This window comes from Moschus berezovskii, chromosome 8 (assembly GCF_049115385.1).
Source record: "Moschus berezovskii isolate FMDL1 chromosome 8, NW_MosBer_1.0, whole genome shotgun sequence".
In the NCBI taxonomy this organism is placed as follows: Eukaryota; Metazoa; Chordata; class Mammalia; order Artiodactyla; family Moschidae; genus Moschus; species Moschus berezovskii.
The window spans coordinates 103,465,866-103,481,907 of NC_142467.1; the positions used below are offsets into that span (position 1 = coordinate 103,465,866).

At 38.7% G+C, this 16,042-nt stretch overlaps 1 protein-coding gene across 1 annotated transcript; it reads right to left on the reverse strand.

The window, feature by feature from the left end:
• Positions 1 to 6,357: 6,357 nt before the first annotated feature.
• On the reverse strand, positions 6,358 to 7,353 carry LOC129558358 (olfactory receptor-like protein OLF4). The gene has a single exon (XM_055429459.2). The coding sequence runs from the start codon at positions 7,351 to 7,353 to the stop codon at positions 6,358 to 6,360; it is 996 nt and encodes a 331-aa protein (XP_055285434.2).
• Positions 7,354 to 16,042: the final 8,689 nt, after the last annotated feature.

The window sequence follows — 16,042 nt, forward strand, 5'->3', positions numbered from 1 at the left end:
ACTGAGCTCCAGTAGCATACTGGGCACCTACCGACCTGGGGAATTCCTCATTCAGTATCCTATCATTTTGCCCTTTGTTACTGTTCATGGGGTTCTCAAGGCAAGTATACTGAAGTGGTTTGCCATTCCCTTCTCCAGGGGACCACATTCGGCTGTGGTCCATGTGATTAGATCAGCTAGTTTCCTGTGATTATGATTTCAGTTTGTCTGCCCTCTGGTGCCCCCTAGCAATACCTACCGTCTTATTTGGGTTTCTCTTACCTTGGTCGTGGAAAATCTCTTCACAGCCGCTCCAGCAAAGTGCAGCCGCTGTACCTATTTCTACATTTTTTCTAATTTATGTTCATTTAAACATTCGTTTTTGTTTTGTTTTTTATTTCTCTCCTTCCAACTTTCTCTTATGTTTTCTTTCAGGACAATGGGTGGTATTACAAATGTGTTTAAACAAATTACAAGTGTGTTTAAATCTATGTGTGCATGGGTGTTTATTTCAGAGAAAATGTGTACAGACACAGATACACATACATATTCCTAAGCTTGAACAATGTTTGTGGGCTCAGCAAAGTATTTCTATGCACTTCATTCATTCCTCACAACATCCAAGTGAAGTTAGGATTTATCATGTCACATTTCCTTCTGAAAGATAAAACTGAGGCTCAGGGCAATTCCACTATTAACAATAACATTACAAAGAAATTAAAACTTATTGTGCATCCTTTTAAATCAAATGCAAATGGAACCATATAATATACTGCTAATTTTTAAAATTCAGAAAATTGAATACTTTAAAAATGTAGTTTATTATATGGAATTACACTCTAATTAATTAGTTAAGAGTTAAAACTTTCTGGCAGTACATTGTTGAGGGTAGTATGTTAAGCGCAGGTAGTTATGTCATACCTAAAATTGATGGGAAATAGCTCCTTTAATTGGAGAAGGAAATCGCAAACCACTCCAGTGTTCTTGCCTGGAGAATCCCAGGGCCAGGGGAGCCTGGTGGGCTGCCGTCTATGGGGTGGCACAGAGTTGGACACGACTGAAGCGACTTAGCAGCAGTAGCAGCAGCAGCTCCTTTAATTAAGAAGAAAGCAAAGTGACATATATGAATTTAGGAACAGTGAAATTTAAATAAAGCAATTAACATTTGAGAAACGTAGTGATTTCCCTATAAACGAAAGACTGACCTAATATATAAAAGGAAGAAATTGACATAAAGTGGTTCAAGACAGAAGAGCACTACCACTGCACACCACATCATGGATTATCCTTTAAAACACAGAATAAAGTCTGCCAGCTGACAGCAGACCCAAGAGGAGACAATCAGAACTCAGATCAGCTACCCGTCATAGAAACCATCTGATAAATCTTCATTATATTAAGCCATTTGCTTTTAAGATGACTTGCTATGTAGCAACAGATAATGGAAACAATAATCAAAATGAACAGAACTGGGGGGAGTTATAATAATATGCAGCTTTTTTCTAGGCAACTATTGTGATGTTTGAATAACGTTCATGATGATTCTATCATTCAAGTTTATGTCAACTTTATAAAACAGGGATTCCATTTAGGGTTCCATGTAGGTAAGCAAGAAAGGTTAAAAGGATATGCCTGTTTGAGGAGAATTCTATAAAACAGTTAGATAAAAGCTAATGCCTATCCTTCTTAATCTCTTTCAAAAAATATCAGAGGAAGGAATACTTCCAAACTCATTGGCCACGACCTCACCAAAACCAGATGAAGACAACACAAAAAAAGAAAACTACAGGACAATATCACTGAGGAACCTAGATGCAAAAATCCTCAACAAAACTTTAGCAAACAGAATTCAGCAATACATCAAAAAGTTCATACACCATAATCAGGTTAGGTTTATTCCAGGGATGCAAGGATTCTTCAATATGTGGAAATCAAACAATGTGATACCCCATATTAACAAATTGAAAGGTAAAAAGCATATGATCATCTCAATAGAGGCAGAAAAAAGCCTTTGACAAAATTAAGAACTCATTTATGATTAAAATTCTTCAAAAAATGAGCATAGAAGGAGCCAACCTCAACATAGTAAAGGCCATATATGATAAGCCTACAGCAAACATTATTCTCAATGGTGAAAAAATGAAAGCATTCCCCCTAAGACCAGGGACAAGACAAGGGTGTCCACTTTTACTACTATTATTCACATAGTTCTAGAAGTCCTAGCTGGAGAAGGCAATGGCACCCCACTCCGGTACTCTTGCCTGGAAAATCCCATGGACAGAGGAACCTGGTAGGCTTCAGTCCAGGGGGTTTCGAAGAGTCGGACACGACTGAGCAGCTTCACTTTCCCTTTTCACTTTCATGTATTGGAGAAGGAAATGGCGACCCACTCCAGTGTTCTTGCCTGGAGAAACCCAGGGATGGGGGAGACTGGTGGGCTGCCGTCTATGGGGTCACACAGAGTCGGACATGACTGAAGCAACTTAGCAGCAGCAGCAACAGAAGTCCTAGCTATAGCAATCAGGGAAGAAAAAGAAATAAAGGGAATCCAGGTCAGAAAAGAAGAAGTAAAACTCTCACTGTTTACAGATGACTTGATACTGTACGCAGAAAACCTTAAATATTGTATCAGAAAATTACTAGAGCTAATCAGTGAATTTAGAAAAGTTGCAAGATGCAAAATCAATACACAGAAATCACTTGCATTTCTGTATACTAACAATGAAAAATCAGAAAGGGAAATTAGGGAATCAATCACATTCACCATTGCAGCAAAAAATAAATATCTAGGAATAAACTTACCTAAGGAAACAAAAGAACTGTACACAAAAAATTATAACACGCTAAGGAAATAAATCGAAGATGACATAAACAGATGGACAGATATTCCACATTCCTGATTCAATATTGTGAAAATGACTAGACTACCAAATGCAATCTACAGATTTAACGCAATCCTTATCAAATTACCGATGGCATTTATCACAGACCTAGAACAAAAATTTTCACAATTCATATGGAAACACGAAAGACCCTGAATAGCCAAAGCAGTCTTGAGAAAGAAGAATGGAGCTGGAGGAATCAAGCTACTTGACTTCAGGCTATACTACAAATCTACAGTTATAAAGACAGCATGGTCCTGGTACAAAAACAGAAATATATACAAATGGAACAAGATAGAAAGCCCAGAAATAAACCCATGCATCTATGGCTACCTTATCTTTGACAGAAGAGGCAAAAACAGCCTCTTCAATAAATGATGCTGGGGAAACTGGACAGTTGCATGTAAAAGAATGAAGTTAGAACACTTCCTAATACAGTACATAAAGATAAGCTCAAAATGGATTAAAAGCCTAAATGTAAGACCAGAAGCTATAAAACTCTTAGATGAAAACAAAAGCAGAACACTCTCTGACATAAATCAAAGCAAGATCATCCTGACCCACCTCCTAGAGTAACAGAAATAAAAGCAAAAGTAAATAAGTGGTATCTGATTAAACTTAAAAGCTTTTGCACAACAAAGGAAACTATAAGCAAGGTGAAAAGACAGGCCACATATTGGGAGAAAATAATAGCAAGTGAAAGAACTGACAGGATTAATTTCTAAAATATACAAGCAGCTCATACCATTCAATACCAGAAAAACAAACAACCCAATCAAAAGGTGGGGAAAAGACCTAAACATTTCTCCAAAGAAGACATACAGATGGCTAACAAACACATGAAAAAATGTTCAACATTGCTCATTATTCAGTTCAGTTCAGTTCAGTTTAGTTGCTCAGTCGCACCCGACTGTTTGTGACCCCATGGACTGCAGCCCACCAGGCCTCCCTGTCTATCACCAACTCCCGGAACTTACTCAAACTCATGTCCATTGAGTCGGTGATGCCATCCAGCCATCTCATTCTCTGTCGTCCCCTTCTCCTCCCGCCCCCAATCCCTCCCAGCATCAGAGTCTTTTCCAGTGAGTCAACTCTTTGCATGAGTTGGCCAAAGTATTGGAGTTTCAGCTTTAGCATCAGTCCTTCCAATGAACACCCAGGACTGATCTCCTTTAGAATGGACTGGTTGGATCCCCTTGCAGTCCAAGGGACTCTCAAGAGTCTTCTCCAACACCCCAGTTCAAAGGCATCAATTCTTTGGCTCTCAACTTTCTTTATAGTCCAACTCTCACATCCATACATGACTACTGGAAAAACCATAGCTTTGACTAGATGGACATTTGTTGGCAAAGTAATGTCTCTGCTTTTTAATATGCTGTCTAGGTTGGTCATAACGTTTCTTCCAAGCAGTAAGCATCTTTTTATTTCATGGCTACAGTCACCATCTGCAGTGATTTTGGAGCCTCCCAAAAATAAAGTCTGCCACTATGTCACTCATTATTAGAGAAATGCAAATCAAAACTGCAATGAAGTATCACCTCACACCGGTCAGAATGGTCCTCATCAAAAAGTTTACAAACAATAAATGCTGGAAAGGGTGTGGAGAAAAGGGAACCCTCTTGAATTGTTGGTGGGGAATGTAAATTTACATAGCCACTATGGAAGACAGTATGGAGTTTGGAGTTTTTCCTCAAAAAACTGGGAATAAAACCACCATATGACCCAGCAATACCACTCCTAGGCATATACCCTGAATAAACCAAAATTGAAAGAGGCACATGTATCCCATTGTTCATTGTAGTGCTATTTACGATAACTGGAACATGGAAGCAACCTAGATGTCCATCGACAGATGAATGGATAAAGAAGCTGTGGTTTATATACACAGTCTAATATTACTCAGTCATTAAAAGGAAACCATTTGAGTCAATTCTAGTGAGGTGGATGAACCTAGAACCTATTACACAGAGTGAAGTGAGTTAGAAAGAGAATGATAAATACCATATTCTAATACATATATATGGAATCTAGAAAAATGTTACTGAAGAATTTATTTACAGGGCAACAACAGAGAAACAGACATAGAGAATAGACTTATGGACATGGGGAGACAGAAGGGGAGGATGAGATGTATGGAAAGAGTAACATGGAAGCTTACCATATGTAAAATAGATAGCCAACGGGAATTTGTTGCATGGCACAGGAAACTCAAACAGGGACTCTGGATCAACCTCGAGGGGTGGGATGGGGAGGGAAATGGGAGGGTTTCAAAGGGAGGGGATATGTGTATACCTATGGCTGATTCATGTTGAGGTTTGACAGAAAACAACAAAATTCTGTAAAGCAATTACCCTTCAATAAAAAACACATTAATTTAAAAAAGAGAAAAAAGGATATGCCTATTTGTAAAAACTTACACATTTATCACAGGACTGGATGGGAATTTAAGCTCTCCAGTGAGCCACGATTTGGAGATGTGTATATAAATATATATATATACATCTATATATATATATGACATTCATATCATTCATTCACTTTTCCTTTATTGGTTATGACAGAAATGGAATAGGGCAAATATTTCATTTAGAGCATTGGAAAGAACTATATGTTTTTAGGCACAATGAAAGTTTTCAAGCAGAAAGATATATTTACATCAAATAATCCTTCACCCCAACAATAAACCCTTTTACGTACAGACACTAAACCAGAGACCTCAATAATTAAATGGTCACTATGAAAAATTACTTCGCATAGGAATAATCTGACACAAATTTCTGTTGCATCATACTTAAGGTCCTGTCTGACTCTAGGTCTTACTATGTCAAACTCTGTATTGAAATTGCTGTTTCACATAGATGTCAATTAGAGACAAGCATCTGATGCTCTGCTTTCTCAGTAACTCCTGTACAGAATGTGATACTAAGCTAAATAGAGAATAGTACCCCGAGGGGTGTAAAATCAGATGACCAATTATCAAACATACATCTGTTCATGTCTACATTTCCAGAAAGAGAAATTATGGTAGTGATGTTCCAAGGTATGATGGATTAAAAAGTAACAAGTTTTAGTTTCATATTTTATTCTCCTATGAAATTATATAATTGGTTTGGTTACCGAGTTAGATTTTTCATAGAAGTAGCACAAACTATGATTATTCTTTTAATAAAATGAAAAAGCATTTACTCAGTACAAAGCATTTCATTTCAGAAGAATTTATTCTTAAGAAATGTGTGAAGGCTCATGAGATAAATGGGAATTTACATAGGCTTCACACAAGGTTTGAACCAATTTGAGCAAGCAAAGAAATGACAAAAGAAAAAAACTTAGATGACAGAGAAAAGTTAATAAAGGATTTTTTAAAAATTGTAGAGAGAAGTGAAATCGAAGAAATGGAAATACCAGGCAATAAAATGAAGAAGCAGTTGCTATCACCACAATCTAAACAAAGAATCTCACTATCTGACTCTGAGGCTTTAAGCCTTGCTATCATTCTTCAGCCTGAGGTAAATGGACCTTTTCTAAATGTTTCCATCCCAAAGAGTCTTTTCAGAGCCCTTTTTATGTCTTTGTTTCTCAGACTATAGATGAAGGGGTTCAGCATGGGTGTGACCACAGTGTACATCACCGATACTATAGCACTCGTGTGTGAGCGGTAGGTGGCAGTGAAGCTAAGGTACACTCCTAAGGCTGAACAATAAAATAGCGAGACAACCGAGAGGTGAGACGCACAGGTGGAGAATGCTTTATACTGCCCCTGTGCAGATGAGATTCCACAGATAGAGGACACTATCTTAGAGTAAGAGTAGAGGATACCAGCCAGGGGAACACCCCCTATAATTACAGAACCAAAATACACCACCATGTTATTGAGAAAGGGGTCAGAACAGGCCAGTTGGATGAGCCATGTGATTTCACAGAAAAAGTGGTGGATTTCCAAGTCTGAACAGAAAGACAATCGCAAAATCATTAAACTCTGTAACAAGGAATACATTGAACTCAACACCCAGGACACCAGAAGGAGCAGCCCACAGATCCAGGGGTTCATGATGACCGTGTAGTGCAGAGGGTGACAGATGGCCACATACCGGTCATAGGCCATCACAGTCAGGAGAAAGTCATCTAATCCTGCAAAGAGTAAGTAAAAATACACCTGGACGATGCAGCTTTCATAGGTGATGACTTTGCTCTGTGTCTGGATGTTTTGGAGCATCTTTGGGATAGTGGTGGAGGTGAAGCAGATGTCTACAAAGGACAGGTTAGAGAGGTAGAAGTACATGGGGGTGTGGAGGTGGGAGTCTGAGCTGACAGCCAGGATGATGAGCAGGTTTCCAAACACAGTGATCAGGTACATGGAGAGGAAAAGCCCAAATATAAAAGGCTGCAATGCTGGCTCCTCTGAAAGTCCCATAAGAAGAAATTTTGAAACGTGTGTATTGTTCCCTGGCTCCATATGATGAAGGTGACTATCAGGAAAAAAAGAAAAAAGCATGAAGAATTTTCACCCAAAGAGACACAACTCACATCACTGAAATACTATAATTTCAATTTTGTTGGCATGAAATTGATGTTACTATGTTGTATATAGATAAATTCTCCATGAGGTTATACCCCATTTCACCTCTGAATAGAAAATTTTGTTCCATTCTCAGTATATTTCCAAAGAGTTCATGTATTTACAGTTTTAATGAGAAATTCTTTCATGCATTTGAGAAACATATTGAGAACAAATATGTCCCAAACCATGCAGAGAATAAATAGTGGTGCTTAAAAACAAATCCCTCACAATCCAAGGATGGTAAAAGATGATATCCAAATAAATATATAATATTTTAGAAGGTGACAGGTGTTATGATGAAAACAAAAACATGTATAAAGGAGAGAGTAGTAGGTGGCATTATTTTATACCAAGTTGCAAGGGCTGCAAACAAGGGGTTATTTGAAGAGATGTCAAGGAAGAGAGAGAAGTACCTAGTGATATACAAGGAGAAGTGTGTGTCTGGCAGAGGGAACTACCACTACAAAGGACCTGAGGAAGATGCTGGTTCCACAGGGATAATCAAGAAGGGGAGTGATTAGAGATGGTGTCAGGGATGCTGAGGAACAAGGTGGCCTCCCAGCTAGAGCTGACACTTCAGTCCACAGAGAATCCCTCCTTTCATGTAGTTCCCAACACTTTGTGGATTTAGTTGCAAAGGCTTCCTGTGAATTAAAGCAGATCCTCATCTCAGGACCGTCTTTGATTGAGTTCTGGCCTCTGTCACCTTAATTTATCACCTTAATGTATGAGCCCCAGTGCCTCTGCTTTAAGACCTGCTCTCATTCCACAAGGCACAGACACACCACGGCTTCTGGGCTGCGTTTCTGCCATGAATTTCTCAACCAGACCCACCCTCCTTAGGCCAGGTTTGGTAACCACTCGAGCTAGTCAGATCAGACTAATTTCCTCCTAAACAATGTTTAAATGGCACCCATAAACTTCTGAGGGAATAATAAAGTTGGGGTTCCTTTTAGCTACAACCACTTTCTGCCCTGTATTTAAAGAAACATAAAATATGAGGGAGAAATAAAATGAAGGAGAAAGATCTAACAAGCTCAAATCATCCCCAAAACAATTTGATGGAGAAAAGCTTCCTTGGATTAGCAACCTTCCAACTTCAGCTATATCTCTTTGATGCCCAGGAAAAATCAGAAAGAAACATATCCTATTTCCAAGGACAGAATCAGTGATACGTGTATGATGTGGAAAAACATACAGATTTAATACCCCAAGAGAAAAATTAGTAAAGGTCATAAACTCAACAATTCAAAAATAAAAACATAGAAAAGGTGACAAAAGTTATGTATGTGATATATGAGACAGTAGAAGATGTTTTTCCCGTGCTTTTCTATATAATTTGATCCTTTCTGTGCATTCTGATACTGAATGAGGCAAGCCTTGTCTCTGTTTTCTTATAGGTCATAATTTGTTTATTACTCTTGGGCTTAATGTTTTCTGTTTTTTAATTAATCCATTGGGCACACTTCAATTCTAGTTCTGGTCTTTGTCCAACAGGCAAAGGCCTTTCCAGATCACACTCTATAAAGCTTGAGCAGGTCATGAAAATTCCTTCTCTTATTCTGGATAAATTTCTTTACATGAGTTAAACCTGAGGACACTATATTTTATTTCAGTGTACTGTGATATTGTCACTATATTGCAAGATGCTAATCATCAAAGACTTAAATTGCCTTGTTCAATTCTTATTTTCCCAGGTCTGTGGATATATTTGCATTTATTTAAAAAACACACTTAAGAAAATGAGAAGTTATGAAATGACAAAATATGGCTAAAATATGAAACCAGTTGAATGTATGATTTCTTATAATTGCATTAAAGAAAACTGAATGGAACAGCAAAAGCTGACTGAAACTTGACATACACTAGGGGTGAAAGTGAAGTTGCTCAGTCGTATCTGACTCTTTGCGACCCCATGGTCTGTAGCCTACCAGGCTCCTCCATCCATGGGATTTTCCAGGCAAGAATACTGGAGTGGGTTGCTATTTCCTTCTCCAGGGGATCTTCCCAACCCAGGAGGGGATTGAACCTGAGTCTCCTGCATTGTAGGCAGACGCTTTACCATCTGAGCCACCAGGGAATCAATAGGAGGAATTAAGCATTTATGACATGAATTAATAATTAATTTAGAAAAGACCTCAACTCAAGAGAACATAACATACAATGACCCAGAAATTTCTGGCAAATAGCAGATGCTTTGTTATAATGTTTTGAATGATTAGGAATTAGGTCCCTTTAGATATGAACACTATCCTATGGGACGGTTTTATCCAATTTGATTGGAAAAAGCAGGATTGTTGAATAAAAGCTGGAATAAATAACCATCTATCTAGGAGGAAATTAAGTAGTTCCTTATCTGACACATCTTTTTAAAAGATATTAAAGACCCCAGTGTAAAATAAAGCAGTCCACTTTAGACAAATATATAAAAAACTACATTGGAACTTCATTTCTACTGATATCAGAAACACAGATAATTTTAAAATCTGGATTCTTCAGTCTCTGCACTATTGGACACTCTCTGCTGGATCCTTCTCTGGGGTGGAATCTGTCCTGTAAATTGCAGGATGTTTACAAGTATCCTTGTCCACCACTTACCACTCATCAGTGTGACAGCAAATAATGTCTACAAATATTTCTTAGAGGACCGTGGGGGACACCCTTAGTGGAGAAACACCATATTAAATTAAGAGTCTCAAAATATTTTTGCAGCAGTGATATAATAGTCACTTATTGATAAATAGTGTTATAGACCACCAAATGTGTGAGCCACACCATGTGATATTATACAGATATTAAAATAATGAACCACCATTATACTGGTTGATTGGAAGCAAGTCCCTGAGGTATTATTAAGAAAGAAACAAAAGAGGGACAAACTGTAGAAAGCATTAAACATAAAGATGATTTGCCACTGAAATACAAAAACTGTTTATGATGTTTTCAGGATTATATTGGTGCATTTGTGTAAAAGTGTATAAGTATGTATAAGAACAAATTTTAGAAAGAGATTTTTCAAAACCTAAGAACTTATGGAACAAAACATATTGGTGAGAGTGCAATTATGTTAAGGGTACTGTTTCCTGGGCAATGAGTTGTGTGCTAAGTCCCTTCAGTCATGTCCAACTCCATGCAACCCTATAGACTGTAGCCTGCCAGTAGTCTCCATCTGTCCATGTGATTCTCCAGGAAAGAAGACTGGAGTGTGTTGTCATGCCCTCCTCCAGGGTATCTTCCCAACCCAGAGATCAAAACTGCATCCCGGGGCGGATTCATGTCAATGTATGGCAAAACCAATACAATATTGTAAAGTAATTCCGTCCGTTCAGTCGCTCAGTCGTGTCCGACTCTTTGCGACCCCGTGGACTGTAGCCTACCAGGCTTCTCCGTCCATGGGATTCTCCAGGCAAGAATACTGGAGTGGGTTACCATTTCCTTCTCCAGGGGATCTTCCCGACCCAGGGATCGAACCAGGGTCTCCCGCATTGGAGGCAGACGCTTTAACCTCTGAGCCACCAGGGAAGCAATTAGTCTCCACTTAAAATAAATAATTTTTTTTAAAAAACTGCATCTCTTAATTCTCCTGCTTTGGCAGACAGGTTCTTTACCACTAGCACCACAATAATAAATTGAATAATAAAATTGAATGAAAACCTACAACTAACTGATAAAAAGACACAAAAGAGTAAAAATTTAACAATATTAACATGGATCACTAATTCAAGATCAAATTGACAAATATTAGGAAGTGAAGCAATATAACAAAATAACATTCAGAACACGAGGAAGGAGCAATATCTAAGCTATAATTTTATCTTATATGTAGAGAGAGGAATTCAAATATGGCTATAGAATGTAAGTCAAATAGTAAAGAATTATGGTCAGAGGTGATGCAACTTTTAGGAAAAGATTTAATCAGGAGGCTAAAAGGAATAAAAATAAAAACAGATAAGAAACTTTTAATAGACGTATGAGAAGTTATTTATCAGCACTAAGGTGGCTCAGTGGGGGCTTCCCAGGTGGCTCAGAGGTTAAAGCGTTTGCCTCCAATGCGGGAGACCCTGGGTCAGGAAGGTTCGATCCCTGAGTCGGGAAGATCCCCTGGAGAAGGAAACGGTAACCCACTCCAGTATTTTTGCCTGGAGAATCCCATGGACAGAGAAGCCTGGTAGGCTACAGTCCACGTGGTCACATAGAGTCGGACACGACTGAGGGACGGAATGGAACGGAAGGTGGCTCAGTGCTTCTTCCAGATGTTCAAGCAGGTTTTAGAAAAGGCAGAGGAACCAGAGATCAAATTGCCAACATCCGCTGGATCATGGAGAAAGCAAGAGAGTTCCAGAAAAACATCTATTTCTGCTTCATTGACTATGCCAAAGCCTTTGACTGTATGGATCACAATAAGCTGTGGAAAATTCTGAAAGAGATGGGAATACCAGACCACCTGATCTGCCTCTTGAGAAACCTGTATGCAGGTCAGGAAGCAACAGTTAGAACTGGACATGGAACAACAGACTGGTTCCAAATAGGAAAAGGAGTACGTCAAGGTTGTTTATTGTCACCTTGTTTATTTAACTTATATGCAGAGTACATCATGAGGAACTCTGGGCTGGAAGAAGCACAGGCTGGAATCAAGATTGCCGGGAGAAATATCAATAAGCTCAGATATGCAGATGACACCACCCTTATGGAAGAAAGTGAAGAGGAACTCAAAGGCCTCTTGATGAGGGTGAAGAGGAGAGTGAAAAGTTTGGCTTGAAGCTCAACATTCAGAAAACAAAGATCATGGCATCTGGTCCCATCACTCATGGGAAATAGATGGGGAAACAGTGGAAACAGTGTCAGACTTTTTTTTGGGGGGGGGGAGGTTCCAAAATCACTGCAGATGCTGATTGCAGCCATGAAATTAAAAGACGCTTACTCCTTGGAAGGAAAGTTATGACCAACCTAGATAGCATGTTAAAAAGTAGAGACATTACTTTGCCAACCAAGGTCCGTCTAGTCAAGGCTATGGTTTTTCCCGTGGTCATGTATGGATGTGACAGTTGGACTGTGAAGAGAGCTGATCGCCGAAGAATTGATGTTTTTGACCTGTGGTGCTGGAGAAGACTTTTGAGAGTCCCTTGGACTGCAAGGAGATCCAACCAGTCCATTCTAAAGGACTGGGTGTTCATTGGAAGGACTGATGCTAAAGCTGAAGCTGCAATACTTTGGCCACCTCATGAGACGAGTTGACTCACTGGAAAAGACTCATGCTGGGAGGGATTGGGGGTGGGAGGAGACAGGGACGACAGAGAATGAGATGGATGGATGGCATCACCGACTCAATGGACATGAGTTTGAGTGAACTCCGGGAGTTGGTGATGGACAGGGAGGCCTGGCGTGCTGTGATTCATGGTGTCGCAGAAAGTCGGACACAACTGAGCAGCTGAACTGAATTGAAGGTGACTCAGACGGTAAAGTATCTGTCCACAACATGGGAGACCCACATTAGATCCCAGGGTTGGGAAGATCCCCTGGAGAAGGAAATAGCAACCCACTCTAGTACTCTTGCCTAGAAATTTCCATTGTTGGAGGAGCCTGGTGGGCTACAGTCCATGGGGTCTCAAAGAGTCAGACATGACTGAGGGACTTCACTTCACTTCAAGGGTTCTAAAGAACTCCCACTTTCCTTTCTGGCTTACATCAAGAGTTGACACATTAAGAATATTAAGGTGGCTATTCAAGGTTTTTTGTATTTCCACACAAATTGTGAGATTATTTGTTCTAGTTCTGTGAAAAATATCGTTGGTCGCTTGATAGGGATTGCATTGAATGTATAAATTACTTTGGGTAGTATACTCATTTTCACAATATTTATTCTTCCAATCCACGAACACGGTATATTTCTCCATCCATTAGTGTCCTCTTTGATTACTTTCACTAGTGTTTTATAGTTTTCTATGTACAAGTCTTTCGTTTCCTTAGGTAGATATATTCCTAAGTATTTAATTATTTTCGTTGCAACAGTGAATGGAATAGTTTCCTTAATTTCTCTTTCTATTTTCTCACTATTAGTGTACAGGAATGCAAGAGATTTCTGTGTGCTGATTTTATATCCTGCAATTGTATTCATTGATTAGCTCTAGTAGTTTTCTGGTAGAGTCTTCAGGGTTTTCTGTGTAGAGGATCATGTCATTAGTGAATAGTGAAAGTTTTACTTCTTCTTTTCCAATTTGTATTCCTTTTATGTCTTTTTATACTCTGATTGCTGTAGGCAAAACTTCCAGAACCATGTTGAATAGTAATGGTGAGAGTGGGCACCCTGGAACTGGAGGAATTAACCTGCCTGACTTCAGGCTCTACTACAAAGCCACAGTCATCAAGACAGTATGGTACTGGCATAAAAACAAAAATATAGATCAATGGAACAAAATAGAAAGCCCAGAGATAAATCCATGCACCTATGGACACCTTATCTTCAACAAAGGAGGCAAGAATATAAAATGGAGAAAAGACAGTCTCTTTAACAAGTGGTGCTGGGAAAACTGGTCAGTCACTTGTAAAAGAATAAAACTAGAACACTTCCTAACACCATACACCAAAATAAACTCAACATGAATTAGACAGCTAAATGTAAGACCAGAGTCTATAAAACTCCTAGAGGAGAACATAGGCAAAACACTCTCCGACATAAATCACAGCAGGATCCTCCATGACCCACCTCCCAGAATATGGGAAATAAAAGCAAAAATAAACAAATGGGACATAATTAAAATCAAAAGCTTCTGCACAGCAAAGGAAACTATAAGCAAGGTGAAAAGATAGCCTTCAGAATGGGAGAAAATAATAGCAAATGAAGCAACTGATAAAGGATTAATCTCCAAAATATACAAGCAGCTCCTGAAGCTCAATTCCAGAAAAATAAATGACCCAATCAAAAAATGGGCCAAAGAACTAAACAGACATTTCTCCAAAGAAGACATACAGATGGCTAACAAACACATGAAACAATGCTCAACATCCCTCATCATCAGAGAAATGCAAATCAAAACCACAATGAGATACCATTTCACACCAGTCAGAATGGCTGCTATCCAAAAGTCTACATGCAAGAAATGCTGGAGAGGGTGTGGAGAGAAGGGAACCCTCTTACACTGTTGGTGGGAATGCAAACTAGTACAGCCACTATGGAGAATAGTGTGGAGATTCCTCAAAAAACTGGAAATAGAACTGCCATATGATCCAGCAATAGCACTCCTGGGCATACACACTGAGGAAACCAGAATTGAAAGAGACACATGTACTCCAATGTTCATTGCAGCACTGTTTATAATAGCCAGGACATGGAAGCAACCTAGATGTCCATCTGGAGATGAATGCATTAGAAAGCTTTGGTACATATACACAATGGAGTATTTTTCAGCCATCAAAAAGAATGCATTTGAATCAGTTCTAATGAGGTGGATGAAATTGGAGCCTATTATACAGAGTGAAGTAAGCCAGAAAGAAAAACATCAATACAGTATACTAACGCATATATATGGAATTTATAAATATGGTAACCTTAACCCTGTATACGAGATAGCAAAAGAGATATAGGTGTATAGAACAGTCTTTGGGACTCTGTGGGAGAGGGTGAAGGTGGGATGATTGGGGAGAATGGCATTTTAACATGTATATTATCGTATGTGAAATGAATCACCAGTCCAGATTCAACACATGATACAGGATGCTTGGGGCTGGTGAAGGGGATGACCTGGAGGGAGGATATGAGGAAGAGGGAAGTGGGAGGGGGGTTCAAGAAGAGGAACACATGTACACCTGGGGCGGATTCGTGTCAATGTATGGCAAAACCAACCAATATATTAATGTAAGGTAATTTGCCTCCAATAAAATAAGTTTAAAAAAAAAGAATATTTAAGTGACAACTAAAGTATTACAGTAAGAAATATACCAATAAAGAGCAATGAGCAGTACGTACTATGCAGCATGGTGACTATAGTTCATAACACAATTTTTAGAATAATTGTAAGTTGCTAAGAGACAGCATATCCTAAAAGCTCTCCTCACAAGAAATAAATTGTAAGTATGTGTAGTGACATGTTAAGGAGATTTACTGTGGTGATCATTTAGCAATATAAACAAATATTGAACCATTATGCTGTGCACCTGTAACTCATATATTGTCAAAGGTCAGTTATACCCAAATCCTTTTGGAAAAACTATGAAGAGAATGTTGGCAGAGTTGACTGACAAAATTTATCAATTCTTATAAAATCCCACAAATACATTTGTGCATATATAAAAGAGATAAATCACAAATTTAAGGTTTTTGTTAAAAATTAATCCTTCCTATCAGAGAATGCAAATTAAAAAAGGAATAACAACACTCTGATACCACTATATAAAACAAAATAGTTATAGAGGCATTTTTTAAATAGAAAAACACTGCATGGCTACCAAATCCATGGATCTATTTTGCCTCACAGATAATAAGATAGCTGGAAAGCAAACCTCCCTAGCATACATCTTTTTGTTTACGTAACTAAGTTTTTTTCTCTTATGTGAACCCAAGAGTGAGCGAAGGTACTGTAATGTGTGTGTTTCCTGCACAGCTATTGAAAGTGTATTTGCAAACAGT

Coding starts and splice junctions, on each gene's coding strand:
- LOC129558358 (XM_055429459.2), bottom strand. CDS start 7,353: ATGCTTTTTTCTTTTTTTCCTGATAGTCACCTTCATCATATGGAGCCA.